The 20,642-nt window shown below is 41.2% G+C and overlaps 1 protein-coding gene across 2 annotated transcripts in view; it reads right to left on the bottom strand.

Annotated features, from left to right (window-relative positions):
- Positions 1–20,642, bottom strand: part of SCFD2 (sec1 family domain containing 2) — a 198,059-nt gene that overhangs the window by 162,848 nt on the left and 14,569 nt on the right. For both annotated transcript variants that reach the window (XM_070757174.1, XM_070757175.1), the window contains 2 exons: positions 10,234–10,361; positions 2,768–2,943 (listed from right to left, as the gene is read on the bottom strand). In XM_070757174.1, the coding sequence (XP_070613275.1) occupies positions 2,768–2,943; positions 10,234–10,361 (304 nt within the window). The remainder of the gene's footprint in view (positions 1–2,767; positions 2,944–10,233; positions 10,362–20,642) is intronic.

The raw sequence follows: 20,642 nt of genomic DNA, 5'->3' as shown, positions 1-20,642 counted from the left end.
AGTACCTCTACTTACGAACTTAATTTGTTCCGTGACCAGGTTCTTAAGTGGAAAAATTTGTAAGAAGGAGCAATTTTTCCCATAGGGATCAATGTAAAAGCAAATAATGTGTGCGATTGGGGAAACCACAGGGAGGGTGGAGGCCCTGTTTCCTCCCAGGAGATTCCTAGAGAGGCCCCACGGAGGCTTCTCCCCGCTGTTTCCGGCCCTGTCTCCTCCCAGGAAATTCCTAGAGACCCCGTGGAGGCTTCTCCCTGCCGTTTCTGGCCCTATTTCCTCCCAGGAGATTCCTAGAGAGGCCCCACGGAGGCTTCTCCCCACCTTTTACGGCCCTGTTTCCTCCCAGGATATTCCTAGAGAGGGCCCGCGGAGGCTTCTCCCTGCCTTTTCCGGTTACAGTTTCGGAGGCTCGGGTTTGTAAGTGTAAAATGGTTCTTAAGAAGAGGGAAAAAAATCTTGAACACCCGGTTCTTATTTAGAAAAGTTCATAAGTGGAGGTGTTCTTAGGTAGAACAATGTAATATAGTGGTACACTATATAAGAAATCTAAATTTAAAATTAGATCTAAAACTTCAATAATTTAAAAACAATCATCCACATTAATCCCATATTCATTCCAGTAAATGGTCGTAGCTAGGTGTAACACTCAACGGCCCCAAGCCAGCTGGCAAAGGTGAGTTTTTAAAGCCTTGAGGATGGCCAGGAGGGTGGGGGCAGTACGAATCCCTGGAGGGATTTGATTCCAGAGGGCTGGGGCCACCACAGAGAAGGCTCTTCCCCGAGGTCCTGCCAAGCGACATTGCCTAGCTGACAGGACCTGGAGAAGGTCAGCTCTGTGGGACCTAACCAGCCGCTGAGATAAATGATTTTCAAGGGCAACCCCATTGCAGTAGTCTAGACAGGAGGATGTGAATAATCCTAATTAATGCTGCTGTGCAAGGGCCTTTGGCTGAATCGCTTTTCTGCTGCAACGCCATCTAGAAACAGCTATGATGGAAGGAAGAAAAAGAATGTAACACCATGCTTCCCACTGCTAAACCTTGAAGCTGAAGCATGAAGATATCACAGTCAATACTATCCAAAGCCACTAAGAGACCAGGAACAGCTGTGATAGACAGTACGCATTTCCTCTGCCCCGGTCAATATTTTATCATGTTTTTTGCCTTGACTTGATGGAGTCCAGATAGCCCTTTGCATCCTGGATTCTCACTTAACAGCCATCTGTAAAGCAACTATCCTATCCTATCCCACCCCACCCCCACCCCATTCCTCTTCTTCATTCTGTTCTGTTCTGTCCTGTTTTGTTCTATTCTATTCTATCATCCCATTCCATTCCATTCTATTCCCTATTCTCTTTTCTCCTCTATTCTCTATTCTATTCTCTATTCTATTCTCTATTCTATTCTCTATTCTATTCTCTATTCTATTCTCTATTCTATTCTCTATTCTATTCTCTATTCCATTCTTTTCTATTTTCTATTCTATATTCTATTCTATTCTCTATTCCATTTGATTCCATTTGATTCTCTTTTCTCTTCTCTTCTCTTTTCTCTTCTCTTTTCTCTTTTCTGTTCTATTTTCTATTCTACTCTCTATTCCATTCTTTTCTATTTTCTATTCTATTCTCCATTCTATTCTATTCTATTTTCTATTTTAGTCTCTATTCTACTCTATTTTCTATTCTATTCTACTCTATTTTCTATTCTATTCCATTCTATTCTCTATTCCATTCTTTTCTATTTTCTATTCTGTATTCTATTCTATTCTATATTCTATTCTCTATTCCATTTGATTCCATTTCATTCTCTTTTCTCTTCTCTTTTCTATTTTCTGTTCTATTTTCTATTCTATTCTCTATTCCATTCTTTTCTATTTTCTATTCTATTCTCCATTCTATTCTATTCTATTCTGTTCTCTATTCTATTCTATTTTCTATTTTAGTCTCTATTCTACTCTATTTTCTATTCTATTCTACTCTATTTTCTATTCTATTCTACTCTATTTTCTATTCTATTCCATTCTATTTTCTATTCTCATTTTCTATTCTATCCTCTATCCTATCCTATCCTATCCTATCCTATCCTAATCTACTCCACTCCATTCCATTGTCTCTTTTTCAGTGAATGCCCATTAGATCAGTCCTTGTTTTTATTCCAGAGTTCTCTAGAGCCCCTCCAAAAAATTAGGAGGGCTATCTGGGATCTACCAACAGAAAGAGCCACATACACCACCACCCCAATGCAATTCAGTCCAAGTCCATGGTATCTCCTTTATTCCAGACAGGGACTTTATTCCACACAGTGACTCCAGGCAAACCACGCATCAGAGGGTGCACAATAGCCCCGGTCATCGCTTGTTCTGCTGCAGTGTGTGCCACACAAATACCAGTGACTGGTCAGGTCCAACAGAGTCGGCCTTATTCAGGTCTCATCCACCAAGCAATGCTGTTTGCAAAGCAAACCTATGGGAAGAGTCTTCTCTGTGGCAGCACCGGCCCTCTGGAATCAACTCCCTTCAGAGATTCGTACTGCCCTCACCTTCCTGGACATTCGTAACATTTTAAAAACTCACCTCTGCAGGCCTTTAAGATTGGCCATCTTGCTCCAATCACATGTATGATTGAAATGGAATGAATGTGGATGACTTTTTTTTTAAAAAATGGGAGTTTTAGATCGACAGATTAGTTTTAAGGAGTAAAATAAGGAAGCAGCGTAAGCAACGTCTACTCCTTAAAAAAAAAAGTTACAAAGTCCAGCTTATACGGTACCTGTACAAACAGCCGTTCAAAGGCTAAAAAGGTGTCCCACTTGGCATTCTGAGGGTCTTTTAGAGCCTGCACAACGGCCAGTGCGATCTGCAAAAGCCCACAATGATTTTCAAGAGCGTCAAATTTCTTTTTGAAGAGCTGGACATATGACTGGAGCTGTTCTGGGGTGACTCTCCCTGTGGGGGAAAAATATACCGTATACATTTATATATTAGAGTCATTCTCAAGAGTATAGGAATAAAGCACATGGAAAATGTAAATCAGGTCCAGATATATTTAGGCAATATGTTTCATGCAGCAAATGTTTTTCCCCATTTGTTCAATTTAAGATACACACACACACACACACACAATATCAACATGGCTCTCTTATAACACTATAACAACTTCATTCCTTAATAATTAGCAAATGATTTTCAAGATGTCAAGGGAGGGAAGAAGGAAGGGAGGGAGGAAAATGAAAGAAAGGAAGGAGGGAGGGAGGAAATAAATTAGAGGAATCAATCAGGTGGCTAAGGAGTGGTCTGTAGACGATTCTATCCAGATTAGAAGCTGGGAAGGAAGGAAGGGAAGGAGGGAGGGAAGGAAGGAAGGAAGGAAGGAAGGAAGGAAATTAGAGGAATCAATCAGGTGGCTAGGGAGTGGTCTGTATATGGTTCTATCCAGATTAGAGGATGGGAAGGAAGGAAGGAAGGAAGGAAGGAAGGAAGGAAGGAGGGAGGGAGGGAGGGAGGGAAATTAGAGGAATCAATCAGGTGGCTAGGGAGTGGTCTGTAGACGATTCTATCCAGATTAGAAGCTGGGAAGGAAGGAAGGGAAGGAGGGAGGGAGGGAAGGAAGGAAGGAAGGAAGGAAGGAAATTAGAGGAATCAATCAGGTGGCTAGGGAGTGGTCTGTATATGGTTCTATCCAGATTAGAGGATGGGAAGGAAGGAAGGAAGGAGGGAGGGAGGGAGGGAAATTAGAGGAATCAATCAGGTGGCTAGGGAGTGGTCTGTATATGGTTCTATCCAGATTAGAGGATGGGAAGGAAGGAAGGAAGGAAGGAGGGAGGGAGGGAGGGAGGGAGGGAAATTAGAGGAATCAATCAGGTGGCTAGGGAGTGGTCTGTAGATGGTGTTCTATCCAAATTAGAGAATGGGAAGGAAGGAGGGAGGGAGGGAGGAAGGAAGGAAGGAAGGAAGTTAGAGGAATCAATCAGGTGGCTAGGGAGTGGTCTGTAGATGGTGTTCTATCCAGATTAGAGAATGGGAAGGAAGGAGGGAGGGAGGGAGGGAGGGAGGGAGGGAGGAAAACATACACCAATATCGGCCAACAGCAGAAAGCAGTATATCTGTGATTTCATTACTAAGTGATGATTCTTGAGGATAACAGAAGGACAAACTCTTATAAAAAAACATCTTTTGGTGTTCCAAAATGAATAAATCTAGAGCCATATTACAGTTTGGTTTACTTCTTGATATTTTATTGCCTTTTATTTTGCTTAAATATTATCCAAAAATCTTTAAAAGTTCATTTTGTTCTGGCAGCCCAACAAGGAAAAGTTAATAAGATTGCAAGGAACAAAACGTCTTTCGTCAGGGCTTACCCACTTCTGTTGACTAAATTAAAGACAAGGGTGTGCACTTTAATTAAGTTAAAGTTTATTTACCCTAAAATTTTGTCGGATTAACAAGCAACCCACCCACCTACAAAATCATAAGGAAAACCTTTGAAATGATTTCATTTAAGGATTGCAAACCTTATCCGATGTTAAGTTAACCTTGTTTAGGCCCCTCATGAATACAGTAAACATAGAAACATAGAAGATTGACAGCAGAAAAAGACCTCATGGTCCATCTAGTCTGCCCTTATACTATTTCCTGTATTTTATCTTAGGGTGGATATATGTTTATTCCAGGCATGTTTAAATTCTATTACTGTGGATTTACCAACCACGTCTGCTGGAAGTTTGTTCCAAGCATCTATTACTCTTTCAGTAAAATAATATTTTCTCACGTTGCTTCTGATTTCCCCCCAATTAACCTCAGATTGTGTCCCCTTGTTCTTGTGTTCACTTTCGTATTAAAAACACTTGGCACCCATGTGTCTTCCCATGAGATTTCTTTCCTGCGCATGCGCAGAAGCAAAATCTCATTCCGACACAAGCACGCACCCACCCAGACCTGCACGCCCATCAGCACCAGTAGCAGCAGTAAGTTGGAATCTCCACCTGGACACGACTTCACAATAAACAACAACAACAATATACAGTGGTACCTCTACTTAAGAACTTAATTTGTTCCGTGATCAGGTTCTTAAGTAGAAATATTCTTAAAGTAGAAGCAATTTTTCCCATAGGAATCAATGAAAAAGCAAATAATACGTGCAAACCCATTAGGAAAGAAATAAAAACTTAGAATTTGGGTGGGAGGAGGAGGAGGAAGAGGAGGAGGACAGTCGCTGCTGAAAAAAGAAGGTGAGGTCAAGGGAATAAAAAAAATCCAAAACTTTAAGGCTTTAAAAAAAAAGAGGGACTCTGAGGCAGAGCCCAGAGAAAGGAAAATGCTCCGTTCGCTCTGGGCTGCCCAGAGTGAAGGGAGCATTTCTTTTCTCTGGGCGCTGGCAGAGGTTTATTCCCTCTCCAAGCGCCCAGAGAAAGGAAAATGCTTTGTTCACTCTAGACTGCTAAAGCCTCCTTAAGCACCACCAAAATGCTCCTCTGGCAGCCCAGAAAAGCCTGAGATGGCCGAGATTAAAGTGGGAATGGCAGGAAACTGGCCGGGCCTTCGTGCCAGTTTCCTGCCACTTTTTTCCTGGGCTCGGGTTCTTAAGTAGAAAATGGTTCTTAAGTAGAGACAAAAAAATCTTGAACACCCAGTTCTTATCTAAAAAAGTTATTAAGTGGAGGCGTTCTTAAGTAGAAATACCACTGGACTGGGACAATTGCCTTTGTTCGAGAGGCAGGAGTAAAGCTACTGTAAATCCCTTAACTAGTAAGTGCATGTCGTGGGGGGAAGAACTTCAAAAGAAAGGACAGATTTAGGGAGATAAGGTTTTTTTGAACTTTGATGTTGAGAACATGAAAGGACATCCAAGATATGAGAAAGGAACAAAATGTGACCATCTTTGGACATTGTGAAAGGGGGGGGGGGGGCATAGGAAACAGCGAGTCTCATATTCCCAACAGTTTTGAATGTTTGAGTTGGAATTCAGTTATCTATGCACCACATCCACCATGGGGAAATAAATACATGTTGGAAATTTAGCTTGAACATTACATAAATCCCATTTCCAGGCCTTTCGAATGAATTTTGAGAGTAAAACAAACGTTGTCCATTTAACCTAGTGCCGTGATGGCGAACCTATGGCACGCATTCCAGAAGCGGCAAGCAGAGCCATCTCGCTGGGCACGCCAGCCATCACCTCCCAACTCTTCCAGGTTCTAACACTCACATGCACACTGACTAGCTGTTTTCGTGCATGCGGGAGCACCGGAAACCGGAAGAGAGCTCCCTAGCATGCATTCTGGTCTTTGTGCTTGAGTGCGCACCAGAAACCAGAAGACCAAGTCACCGATGCGCATGCTTACACCAGAAACTGGAAGTTCAGCTTCCCGGCGTGCATATGCTCATACAGGCACACACTCCTGTTTCGGCACTCGGTGTCAAAAAAGGTTCACTGCCAATAACTTCAGCCTGATGATGGCGAATGTGATTTCGCCGAAACATTGCAAAGACACTCAAAATATTACACAGGGAAAAACCCGAACTCAGAACAATCTGCATACATATACCCATGAAAATCTACAAATATATATATATATACATATACATATACATATACATACATACATACATACATACATACATACATACATACATACATATATATATATATATATATATATATCTCGTAGATTTTCACGGGTACAGGTATGACGGTCTTGGTATATTCGGGTTTCTTCCCATGTAGGATTTGGAAATTTCTGGCGACGTTTCGACGAGGTCCCACTCGTCATCTTCAGGCTGGTGTTTCTGTCCTTGTTCTCAGGCGAACGCTGCGAGACCTGAGCTGCCTTCCTTCTATAAATACTGGTGGCTGGGTGTGGTTTGATGGCTCAGCAATTGCCTGCTGTGTAGAAACTTCCTGGTGAGTCAGTGGGGTAACAATTGGGGTCGTTGATGTAGCTGAGGTATGCTGATTAGTTAATGGTTGTAGATTAGGCGTGATATCCTGAGTAGTTGGAACTTGCAGGCTACTTGATTGCTTTACAATGTGTATTCTGAGTCTGGTTTCTATGGCTGGGATACATTTGAGGGCTGGTTTCCAGATGTCTGGTAAGCGAGAGGTATCATCCCGCTTGTTCATATTTTGGGGATGTTTTTCTATCTCGATGGCTTCTTTTGCTGTAGTGTTATGTTTTGGAAATTAATTTGGTGCTGTCAAAATCAATTTCATGTCCTGTAGTTTTGAAGTGTTGGAAAAGGGAGGAGGTTTTTTCTTTTTTCCTTAATGCATTCTTATGTTCGGAGAGTAAATGTACGTGTTGCAGAACATAAGAATGCATTAAGGAAAAAAGAAAAAACCTCCTCCCTTTTACATTCTACGTAGTTTACTGAGGAGGAACTAAGGAGGCCCTTTTCCATTTGTGGAGGGAGGAGGCAACAGAAAGAGTATTTGTTCTTCTTATCCTGCTGGTGTTTTGGCTTTTTATCATTCCGCATGCTAATAAATGAACATAATAAGGGGGATTCAGGCTCCCTTTTGATTGACTGTCCTCTGTTAAAACTGCCAAGTAAGGCAGGCTACTTCTGAAGTCTAACCATGGCATGGATAACAAAGCATTTTGAGCAAAATATTATTTGCTCAATAAAATTTAACAGATTAACAGAGTTGGAAGGGACGTTGCAGGTCATCTATCCACAGCTCACATTAGAGAAACATCTTTCAGCTGTGGCGAGGGGGGCGTTTGCCCAGGTTCGCCTGGTGCACCATTTGTGGCCCTATCTGGACCGGGACTCACTGCTCACAGTCACTCATGCCCTCATCACCTCGAGGCTAGACTACTGTAATGCTCTCTACATGGGGCTACCTTTGAAGAGTGTTCGGAAACTTCAGATCGTGCAGAATGCAGCTGCAAGAGCAATCATGGGCTTCTCTAAGTATGCCCAGGTTACACCAACACTCCGCAGTCTGTATAGGTTGCCAATCAGTTTCCGGTCACAATTCAAAGTGTTGGTTATGACCTATAAAGCCCTTCATGGCATCGCACCAGGTTATCTATGAGACCGCCTTCTGCCACGCGAATCCCAGCGACCGGTTAGGTCCCACAGAGTGAGCCTTCTCTGGGTCCCGTCAACTAAACAATGTCGTCTGGCGGGACCCAGGGGAAGAGCCTTCTCTGTGGTGGCTCCGATCCTCTGGAACCAGCTCCCCCAGAGATTAGGATTGCCCCCACCCTCCTTGCCTTTTGTAAACTCCTTAAAACCCACCTCTGCTGTCAGGCATGGGAGAACTGAGACATCTCCCCCTTGCTCATGTAGTTTCTGTGTATGATTTGATTGTGTGCTTGTTTTTTATATATTGGGGTTTCTTTTTTGGACTTTTTAATTTAAAACTGTAATTTAGATTTCTAAATATTAGATTTGTTACCATGTACTGTTTTTTTTACCATTGTTGTGAGCCGCCCTGAGTCTGCGGAGAGGGGCGGCATATGAATCCAATCAATCTAATCTAATCTAATCTAATCTAATCTAGTCCAACCCCTTGCCCAAACATGAGACCTTATATCTGCCTCTGCCTAGAATTGAACTTGCAACCTCCTAATTGTGAGACAAGAGCTCAATACGCTAATAGCAAAAGATTTCAAACAAAAGGCAAAAGATTTATACCCTCTGAAGAGAAACCAGAGTATAAAAAGCATTACAAAGCTTCACTCTCAGATGCTTTCCATGCATCTGATCACTAAAATAGGACAGGAAGGAAGGAAGGAAGGAAGGAAGGAAGGAAGGAAGGAAGGAAGGAAGGAAGGAAGGAAGGGTTTACCATGTAGCAACAGTAGCTACACTGGGGGGAGAAAAAACGTGATTTTAGGAATGTCCTTATCATCTTCCTACACAAAATATGACATCCAATTAGCTCTTTTTTCAATTTCATGCCCCTACAAATACTGAAAATAGGGAACAAAGTAATCAACCTGAAATATTATCAACATCACTATGGGGAATTGTATGTACAAATGTCTTTAAAGAAAACTCCAATGATTTAGGACTGAATATCTTATCACTCTGCTAAATCAATGGTTACTTTGTATTTCTCTGGAACGGTATTGAAATGCGTGTAATAAAAATGCAATTTTTATTGCATAAAATCATTAGAAAAAATGAAGTATATATGTTGCCTAAACTTATTAACAATAATTATTTATTAGGGAAAAAGACATTAAAAAGCTCTCTCTCCTCCCATTTACTCTCTCCCTATTCCCATTTATCTATTCAAAATATTCAAATTCAAAAGATTTGATCAAGTCCTCTTCTGCTAAATAACTAATACCTACAACACTGTCAAATTATTTAGTAAGATTGTATTACTATTATTTTTCTCATCTTTCCTATTACAGTATGTATCTCCTTTTCTACGTCTGACAACTGTGTTGCTTGTATCTTTATGATTTATATTGTTTTAATATCCTAGCATGATTTATGTTGATTGCTAATTTAGTATCACTAAGGTATCTTATTATTATGCATGGTATGTTTGTGTGTATGTTTGGTTTTATAATAGGGGGTTTTAGTTGTTTTTTAAATTATTATTGGATTGTACATGTTGTGTTTATTATTGTTGTTAACCGCCCTGAGTCTGCGGAGAGGGGCGGCATACACAATCCAATAAATTATTAATTATTATTATCATTATTTATGATGAATTTATTTTTATGATGACTATAATCATGATTTATCACTTATAGCTTTTATGCACGAAAGCCTATGCACCAAAGACAACTTGTGTGTCCAATCACATTTGGCCAATAAGGAATTCTATTCTATTCTATTCTGTTTTGTTCTGTTGTTCTGTTCCATTCCATTCCATTCTATTCCAATTTACTCTTATTCTATTCTATTCTGTTCTGTTCTACTCTACTCTAATTCCATTCCAATCCATTCAGCTCCACTCCATTGCATCCCATTCTATACCACTCCACTCTGATACATTCATTTCAGCACATTATTAATCATACAGTTCAATACAATTGTGTAACTATTCTAATTCCCTTGCAAAAATCAAAACACATAGTTGTCTGCATGTTCACAGAATCCACAAAAGTAATCTACATGTAGCAAAGGCATTAAAAGCCTAAGCATTTCAGAAAATGTAGCCTCCTGTCCAATGAGAATAACCCCAATTTAACAAATGAATAATCATTAGGAAGTCATGCCACTTCTAGTGCATTCGCGGTAGAGTTAGTTAATGGTGTATGGGCTCACCCATGCTCATCTTAATTGGCAGGTTTTCTCGGCTTGCAGCTTCCACCAGATGTCTTCTAACTTCCATCAGACCTTCCTTCTGTTTCAGGTTCATTAAGGACTCCCACAGAGTTCTAGCAGCTGGTTCTCTGTTAACAAAAGGAAAATTGACCATGTTAAAACTCGTATCTATTAAAATCAAACAGGTTTGTCCTAGCTTAGGTAGAAACATAGAAACATAGAAGACTGACAGCAGAAAAAGACCTCATGGTCCATCTAGTCTGCCCTTATACTATTTCCTGCATTTTATCTTACAGTGGATATATGTTTATCCCAGGCATGTTTAAATTCGGTTACTGTGGATTTACCAACCACGTCTGCTGGAAGTTTGTTCCAAAGATCTACTACTCTTTCAGTGAAATAATATTTTCTCACGTTGCTTTTGATCTTTCCCCCAACTAACTTCAGATTGTGCCCCCTTGTTCTTGTGTTCACTTTCCTATTAAAAACACTTCCCTCCTGAACCTTATTTAACCCTTTAACATATTTAAATGTTTCGATCATGTCCCCCCTTTTCCTTCTGTCCTCCAGACTATACAGATTGAGTTCATTAAATCTTTCCTGATACGTTTTATGCTTAAGACCTTCCACCATTCTTGTAGCCCGTTTTTGGACCCACTCAATTTTGTCAATATCTTTTTGTAGGTGAGGTCTCCAGAACTGAACACAGTATTCCAAATGTGGTCTCACCGGCACTCTATATAAGGGGATCACAATCTCCCTCTTCCTGCTTGTTATACCTCTAGCTATGCAGCCAAGCATCCTACTTGCTTTTCCTACTGTCCGACCACACTGCTCACCCATTTTGAGACTGTCAGAAATCACTACCCCTAAATCCTTTTCTTCTGAAGTTTTTGCTAACACAGAACTGCCAATACAATACTCAGATTGAGGATTCCTTTTCCCCAAGTGCATTATTTTACATTTGGAAACATTAAACTGCATTTTCCATTGCTTTGACCATTTATCTAGTAAAGCTAAATCATTTACCATATTACAGACCCCTCCAGGAATATCAACCCTATTGCAAGGTAAAGTTAAAGGTGTTCCCCTCGCATGGGGGTAGGCAAAGTTGGCTCTTCTATGACTTGTGGACTTCAACTCCTAGAATTCCTGAGCCAATCATGCTAGCTCGGGAATTCTGGGAGTTGAAGTCCACATGTCATAGAAGAGCCAACTTTGCCTACCCCTGTCCTAGCACATATGTGCTAGTCGTTTCCAGCTCTAGGGGGCGTTGCTCATCTCTGTTTCAAAGCTGAAGAGCCAGCGCTGTCCAAAGACGTCTCTGTGGTCATGTGGCCACCATGATTAAATGCCAAAGGCACACAGAACACTGTTTCCTTCCCACCAAAGGTGGTCCTTATTTTTCTACTTGCATTTTAACGTGCTTTTGAACTGCTAGGTTGGCAGAAGATGGAAAAAGTAATGGGAGCTCGCTCCGTTAGGTGGTGCTAGGGATTTGAACTGCTGAACTGCCGATCTTTCTGATTGACAAGCTCAGTGTCTTAGCCGCTGAGCCATCGCGCCCCCTTTATCTGTGCTATAGAAGGAAGTTTGATTTACTTGGAGTTATATTGTGTTGTTTAAATATTCCCTTTATTTTTTTGAGCAGCGTATATATATATATATATATATATATATATATTTTTTTTTTTTGAGCAGCGTATATACGCTATATATAATATTATATATATATATATATATTTGCAGAGCTGAAGAGATTGAATACTGTAGCCTAGAGGATAATTCTCTGCCTTACAAGGCAAAGGTTGCAGGTTCAAGTCCCAGTGGGTATGGCTAGCTGATGAGGCCAAAATAAGGCCAAAATAGATCTATCCTAGTCTCCCTTAATTTTCAAATTCAGCAAAAAAAAACATGTGATATATATATATATATATATATATATATATATATATATATATATATATATATGTCACATGTTTAAGCTGAATTTGAAAATTAAGGGAGACTAGGATAGATCTATTTTGGCCTTATTTTGGCCTCATCAGCTAGCCATACCCACTGGGACTTGAACCTGCAACCTTTGCCTTGTAAGGCAGAGAATTATCCTCTAGGCTACAGTATCCAATCCCTTCAGCTCTGTACCATATATATATATGTCAAATGTTTTTTTATATAGTTGTCGGCTATAAATAAATTAACTGCCTTGAAACGGCCCTGGGTTGGGCCTAGAGGCAAAAAGGAGCTGTGACGTTCCTTCAATATACCAGGGTGATCCGACATATATGTGTGTGTGTGTGTGTGTGTGTGTGTGTGTGTGTGTGTAGATTGTTCTGAGTTCGGGTTTTGCCCCGTGTAATATTTTACATCATGCGACGTTTCAGTGAAATCACATTCACCATCATCCGGCTGAAGTTGTAAGCTTCGCGCTGCTGTAAATATATATATGACGGTCTTGGTATATTCGGGTTTCTTCCCGTGTAGGATTTAGAAATTTCTGGCAACGTTTCGACAAGGTCCCACTCGTCATCTTCAGGCTGGTGCTTCTGTCCTTGTTCTAGGGCGAACACAGCGAGACCTGAGCTGCCTTCCTTCTATAAATACTGGTGGCTGGGTGTGGTTTGATGGCTCAGCAATTGCCTGCTGTGTAGAAACTTCCTGGTGAGTCAGTGGGGTAACACCTGGGGTCGTAGATTTAACTGAGGTATGCTGATTAGTTAATGATTGTGGATTAGGGGTGATTAACTGAATCCTCAGGAACATGCCTGGGATAAACATAGATCCATCCTAAGATAAAATACAGGAAATAGTATAAGGGCAGACTAGATGGACTATGAGGTCTTTTTCTGCCGTCAATCTTCTATGTTTCTATGTGTGCATTTGTGCAGCCCATCCCTGAGAAAACTGGCAGTGGGGGAATCCAGAACCCACCCCTGCCCCATTTCTGACATGCCGCGGATCAGTGCCAGACCATGGACCCCTGGTTTGCACCACAAAATGTTAAGAGATGTTTCTGCGAGAGAAGATAATTTCGCCCAATATTGTTAGCTTAAAATTTTATGTAGAAATAAAAGTAGAAAGCTCTCTTAAAACATGCAGATCACCCTTGATGTGGTTAAATTCGCATTCATCTTATGCACCAAATACTCCAGGGGACACTAGGCCATCAATCTATGTGTCATCTTCATTTGTGACAGCGCATCAAGCCTGCAAGCTATCTGACAGGAGGAGGTCTGGCTTCCATCAGGAGGCACCTCCCGATGATCATACTTGTTGAGAGTTTGAGGAGCCTTGGACCCGACACATCTGGAGCACATCAGTCTGTCTGCGACAAGGCAACACGGAGGCCCTTGCTTAAGATACAGTGTACCTAATGTGAAAACTGAATATTTGATAGACAGCCTGCTGCCTTCCAGAAGTTTTGCAAAACAAAGCAAGGAACAATAAGGAGGACAATGGTAATGATTTAAAATGATATTTGCGGTTCAGTCTGAATAAATTGATTTTATTAAACTTTTAAAGTTGTGTCCAAACTTCATCTGCTCAAGTTAGTTTATGAAAAAAATTCCAATAAATGCGGTCAAAAGCTTTTTAAATATCTATGAATATTAGAGCTGTCTATCAATTTTTTTATCATAATATTCCAGTATATCTGTTGTGATTCAGCCTGAGGCTCCTCAGGGACCAGCTGCGTCTCTGCTGGATCCATGCCCAGAGGAGGAGGACAGTGAACAGGAGGGGGAGGACCAGGCAGACGGGGGAGAGGAAAGTCAGGAAGAGGAGGAGGGAGAGCAGCCTGAGAACCCCGGGGGGGGGGGGTGCTCTCCCCAGCTAGTAGCCTGGACTCATTGGATGAAGAAGCACAGGCTATAATTGACATGAGACAGCGACGTGCAGCTCAGAGACGGGAACAATTAGAAAGGTATTTGCATCACTGAAGTGGCTACAGCTGGGTTTGGGTGTGGTTCTCCTCAGCAGGGTTTAAAAGGCAGGCCCGCCCTTGCAGCCTTGTGGAGAGTTATCAACTGGAAGTTCTGTGCCCCTGCTTTGCTTCTCAGCGTCTCTGATCTTGGCTTGTGGCCTAGAAGTCTGGAAGACTTGGGGGAGGCGTGGGTTTGTTATCTCCAGTGTTGTTTTTGACAACAAGGATCCTGTTTTCTTTCATGGCCTTCGTGAAACCTCTGTGACGTTCCAGCGTGTTCCTGTCTGTAAGAACAGTTTCTGTTACCTGTGTTTGCTTTGAATTATATAAACTGCCTTTGCTTTTTACCAGTGTGTCTGGCTTCTCTTTTTGGTTTGGTGTTGGCTTCTGGAGGGACCCAGACAGAACAATATCTAAAATAATTCTCGTATTATTTGAAATATTTCAGCGTGGAAGAAATCCATTTTGGTCCGGGTGTATGATTTTATTTAATATTTTTAAAAAACTTTCATCCATAATTGATGCTAATAACTTGTAATCTGAATTTAGTAAACTTTGAAAGGTTGCAATTTTAGCAGTCAACAGTACAGTTGACATCTCATTTTGTGTATGTGTGTGTAATGTTTTGTTAGTTTCTTGTTTTTGTTGTTTGTTTTCTTTAATGTATTAAATAAAGATTATTCTTAAAATAATAATAATAATAATAATGATGATGATGATGATTTAAAAATTTAGTTATGCAGTCACCATCCAGAGTCTTAGAATAATTACTAAGATAGGAATTATAACTGACTGAAAATATAATAAAGAAGATCTTAGACTGTGCGGAACGAGATAAAATGACAATGGAGTTAAATGAAAAGGAAGATTTGGAATATTATGAAATTTGGAGATTATTCTACGATTAGCTTGAAAGGAGAAAATAAAATAAATCTATCAGTGTTTAACTTAGTAAGGTATATAGGATTTCATTAACCTTAAGTTAATTTGGTAAAAACTGTAATGTAAATATAGAATTATGTTAATTTATAATTAAGGTTTAAGCATTAACTGATCGTCAATATAAATTACTGTATGATAACCCTAGAGGTATAAGTGTGCTTTCTTGCAGCAAACAGCTTGATCAGCTTCAGCACAGCCTGATTTAACACAAACAGCTGATTGGCAGTTGGATTGGCATGGAGCTTGAACCATAGAGGGGGAAGCATACTCCCAGAGCGGTCGCTGCTGAAAGACTCTACCGCTGCTCTTGGAGGACTTTGCAGCAGGTGGCTGGTCTGACCGGCCTCTTACTGCTCAATCAGTGAGTGGCGCTCTGCCTAGTTGGGTGGAGCGTTGTCCACTGGGTGGACACTATGTATAAAGAGTCCTGGGTGGTTACTCGCTTGCAAGTGGGGTAAGAATTTGCAGGAAAGTGGAATGAATGGGAGGTGGGTAACAACCAAGAACAATGGGGAGAGATAGAATGGAGAGGCCGCTCCCAATCAGCTCAACCGATCCGTGGGTCGTGATTAAGGGGCCCAGCTGCCATTAGCTGACCAAGGAAGGGAAGGGCTGTCTCTTGTGCTGGCCACACTCACCCTTTCACTGGGGCTTTTTTCCGGGGGAGGGCCAAGGTGAGGGTTCCACTTACTGGCCGCTACCGGTACGCCCTCCGGGATCGTTGTGTGCGCACATGCAGCCATTGGGCACGTGGGTGCCAATCGGCATGAGAGATCACTTCTGCGCATGTGCAGCAAGTAAAAATTCACACGAGGATAGAAACATAGAAGACTGACGGCAGAAAAAGACCTCATGGTCCATCTAGTCTGCCCTTATACTATTTCCTGTATTTTATCTTACAATGGATATATGTTTATCCCAGGCATGTTTAAATTCAGTTACTGTGGATTTACCAACCAAGTTTGTTCCAAGGATCTACTACTTTTCAGTAAAATAATATTTTCTCATGTTGCCTTTGATCATTCCCCCAACTAACCTCAGATTGTGTCCCTTTGTTCTTGTGTTCACTTTCCTATTAAAAACACTTCCCTCCTGAACCTTATTTAACCCTTTAACATATTTAAATGTTTCGATCATGTCCCCCCTTTTCCTTCTGTCCTCCAGACTATACAGATTGAGTTCATTAAGTCTTTCCTGATACGTTTTATGCTTAAGACCTTCCACCATTCTTGTAGCCCGTCTTTGGACCCGTTCAATTTTGTCAATATCTTTTTGTAGGTGAGGTCTCCAGAACTGAACACAGTACTCCAAATGTGGTCTCACCAGCGCTCTATATAAGGGGATCACAATCTCCCTCTTCCTGCTTGTTATACCTCTAGCTATGCAGCCAAGCATCCTACTTGCTTTTCCTACCGCCCGACCACACTGCTCACCCATTTTGAGACTGTCAGACGTTCTCGCGCATGAGATTTTGCCAGTTTTCACCAATTTCTTTGCTTCCGTGCATATACGGAAGCAAAAAATTGCAGAAAATTGGCAAAATTTTCAGGAAACACGAGTATCTCTAACTCTCCTTCATAATTTAAAAAGGTCATTTACCGAAAGAAAAGATACACGATCACTTACTGACTTCTCTGTAAAATTGATGATGTTGTGATCAACGATTTATTGATAGTTTTAAGAAAAATATGAAGAGATTCCTACCGAGAAACAGAAGGGAGTTGTTATCCGTCGATCTTAAAATAACGACTGGTCTCAATTTCTTGTCTAGGGTAGCACTTTTTCTTCTTTTTAATAGAAAGGAACGAAATGGCTAAGACACAGGCTTCGAGGGATTTTGTGTTTGCAGACAGTGGGTTTTCAACTGAAAACATCTGGGTTATATCCCAAGGCTATGTAACATTCCTGGAGTTCTTCCAGACTCCAATGCTAACAATAGCTTGCATGCTTGGGAGTGTGTGTGTGTGTGTTGGCAAGCAGTATTATTTTGTTCGGTGGAAGGTAAAAACGAATTCTGGAAGCGAAAGCCGGCTTCTTTAAGTTATATTAACCCACTGTGATTTGTTTCTCTAGAGCAGTGTTTTTCAACCAGTGTGCCGTGGCACACTAGTGTGCCGCGAGACATGTTCAGGTGTGCCGCGAAGCTCATAGAGAGAAAGAAAGCAAGAGAGAGAGAAAAAAAGAGAAAGAAAGCAAGAGAGAGAGAAAGAAAGCAAGAGAGAGAAAGAGCGAGTGAGCGAGAAAGAGAACAAGAGAGAGAGAAAGAAAGCAAGAGAAAGAACAAGAGAAAGAAAGCAATAGAGAGCAAGAGAGAGAAAGAAAGAGAGGGAGGGAAGGAGAGAGAGAGAGAGAGGAGAGAAAGACATAGAGGGAGGTAAGGAGGGAGAGAAAGAGAGCAAAAAAGAGAGGAAGGAAGGAAGAGAAAGAAAGAGGGATGGAGAGAGAGAAAGAAAGAGGAAGGAAGGGAGAGAGAATTTTTTTGTTCAAACTTTTTTTAGGCCACCCCCGCCCCGCTCAATGTGCCCCAGGGTTTCGTAAATGTAAAAAATGTGCCGCGGCTCAAAAAAGGTTGAAAATCACTGCTCTAGAGAACAGGCTTTAAATAAACACCAGAAAAAGGAAACTGTGCATTTATAAAATTCACACAATTTCTGTGAAATATTGAATATTTTATTTATTTATTATTTATTTATTTATTATTTAGATTTGTATGCCGCCCCTCTCCGCAGACTCGGGCCGGCTCACAATAAAATAAAACAATTCATGACAAATCTAAATTATAGTTTAAAATATTTTAAAAAACCCATTTACTAAGCAAACATACATACAAACATACCATGCATAAATTGTATATGCCCGGGGGAGATGTCTCAGTTCCCCCATGCCTGACGACAAAGGTGGGTTTTAAGGAGCTTACGAAAGGCAAGGAGAGTAGGAGCAGTTCTAATCTCTAGGGGGAGTTGGTTCCAGAGAGTCGGGGCCGCCACAGAGAAGGCTCTTCCCCTGGGGCCCGCCAACCGACATTGTTTAGTTGACGGGACCCGGAGAAGGCCCACTCTGTGGAACCTAATCATTCATTCATTCATTCATTCATTGCATTTATATGCCGCCTCTCTCCGAGGACTATTCAGGAATATTCAATATTCTTGAATACTCAAACAAAATCCTGACTCTCTTTTTCTCCCAATAAGGGATCGCTCTCTGATCTAGTGAAATTAAATTTCACAATATTAGTGGAATTTAGTGAACCGAACAAACTAAGATTTAGTGATTAGTGAATCGAACTAGGAAATTACTGTGAATCGAACTAGGAAATTACTGTGCCACTAAATCTTTCCTACTCAAGAGCAAAACAAAAAACAAAAACAAGAGATACTCAAGGAAGAAAGATATCTCTCTGATAGGTAGTGATGACCATCCTGAAACTATGGATTGCTGTTATCTGACTGCATTACACTGTGGGGTGAAAACACTATCCTTTTCTCTCTGCTCTTTGAGGCAGGCAATGTCAGGAAGCTGATACAAGAAATACTAAAATTCTACTTTATTGGTACAGATTATTAGGGCAAGAGCCTTGAAAGCCTGCCTCTTGCCTGCCTCTTATACCAAAAAGAATCAAGGAAGCCACCTTGATCTCCTTTCTCACTTTTTTTGTTTTGTTTTCCTAGGTTAAGCTCTGGTCAACTAATTAGCATCATCTTCTTTTAATCGCCCCATAATCTCTTGCATCGGGGCAGAGTCTGGGCAACTGGATAAAATAGAATAGAATTTTTATTGGCCAAGTGTGATTGGACACACAAGGAACTTGTCTTGGTGCATATGCTCTCAGCGTACATAAAATAAAATATACATTTGTCAAGAATCATGCGGTACAACACTTAATGATTGTCATAGGGGTCAAATAAGCAATGAAGAAGCAATATTAATAAAAATCTTAGGATATAAGCAACAAGTTACAGTCATACAGTCAACATGGGAGGAAATGGGTGAAAGGAATGATGAGAAAAACTAGTAGAATAGAAGTGCAGATTTAGTAGAAAGTCTGACAGTGCTGAGGGAATTATTTGTTTAGTAGAGTGATGGCGTTCGGAAAAAAACTGTTCTTGTGTCTAGTTGTCTTGGTGTGCAGTGCTCTGTAGTGACGTTTTGAGGGTAGGAGTGAGGGGTCCAGAATGTGAGGGGTCAGTAAATATTTTTCCTGCCCTCTTTTTGACTGGAGTGGAGAGTCGCCAATGCACAACTTTGTTCAGCAGATATATTCTCATTGTGCCCAGAGAGAGAAATATCTGCCTCTATGTAGGATTGAACTGGTTAACTAATGGCCCCTATATATTTTTTCCAAAGTGATCTCTGTGGTTCCCCTACACCAATGAGCGCGAACCTTTTTTTCCCGTAGGTACCGAAAGAGCTTGTGTGTGCACTATTGCACAGGCACGAGTGGCCACACACATAATTCAATGCCTGGGGAGGGTGAAAACAGCTTCCCCCACCGCCTGGAGGCCCTCTGGAAGCCAAAAACATCCTCCCAGAGCCTCTGTGCAAGCCAAAAATCAGCTGGACGGCACACACATTCACACTGGAACTGAGCTAGGGCAACAGCTCGGGTGCCAACAAATATGGCTCCACATGCTACCTGTGGCACCCGTGCCATAGGTTCGCCATCACTGATCTATACTTTCCTTCCTGATTGACAGCCACGTTTGTCACAAGAAAGAGATTTCTGAAGCTCTGTTATATTTCAGGAGACCAAAACAACTGTGGAACCTCTCTCTGCAACACCTATTTTGGGGGGGAAAGTACAAAGGTTTCCTTATTGTGTCCCTGAGCGAATCCAGTTGATTCAACTTTAGTGTGAAGCTGCAAACAGGAAGGATGGATGCTTCTTTAACATAGAAACACAGAAGATTGACGGCAGAAAAAGACCCCATGGTCCATCTAGTCTGCCCTTACACTATTTCCTGTATTTTATCTTAGGATGGATCTATGTTTATCCCAGGCATGTTTAAATTCAGTTATTGTGGATTTACCAACTACGTCTGCAGGAAGTTTGTTCCAAGCATCTACTACTCTTTCAGTAAAATAATATTTTCTCGTGTTGTTTCTGATCTTTCCCCCAACTAACCTCAGATTGTGCCCCCTTGTTCTTGTGTTCACTTTCCTATTAAAAACACTTCCCTCCTGAACCTTATTTAACCCTTTAACATATTTAAATGTTTCGATCATGTCCCCCCTTTTCCTTCTGTCCTCCAGACTATACAGATTGAGTTCATTAAGTCTTTCCTGATACGTTTTATGCTTAAGACCTTCCACCATTCTTGTAGCCCGTCTTTGGACCCGTTCAATTTTGTCAATATCTTTTTGTAGGTGAGGTCTCCAGAACTGAACACAGTATTCCAAATGTGGTCTCACCAGCGCTCTATATAAGGGGATCACGATCTCCCTCTTCCTGCTTGTTATGCCTCTAGCTATGCAGCCAAGCATCCTACTTGCTTTCCCTACCGCCTGACTGCACTGTTCAACCATTTTGAGACTGTCAGAAATCACT

The sequence above is a fragment of the Erythrolamprus reginae genome, chromosome 7 (genome assembly GCF_031021105.1).
Source record: "Erythrolamprus reginae isolate rEryReg1 chromosome 7, rEryReg1.hap1, whole genome shotgun sequence".
Lineage (NCBI taxonomy): Eukaryota > Metazoa > Chordata > Lepidosauria > Squamata > Dipsadidae > Erythrolamprus > Erythrolamprus reginae.
Note: the sequence above shows the minus strand (reverse complement) of the source record. Positions and strands in the feature narration are given on the sequence as shown.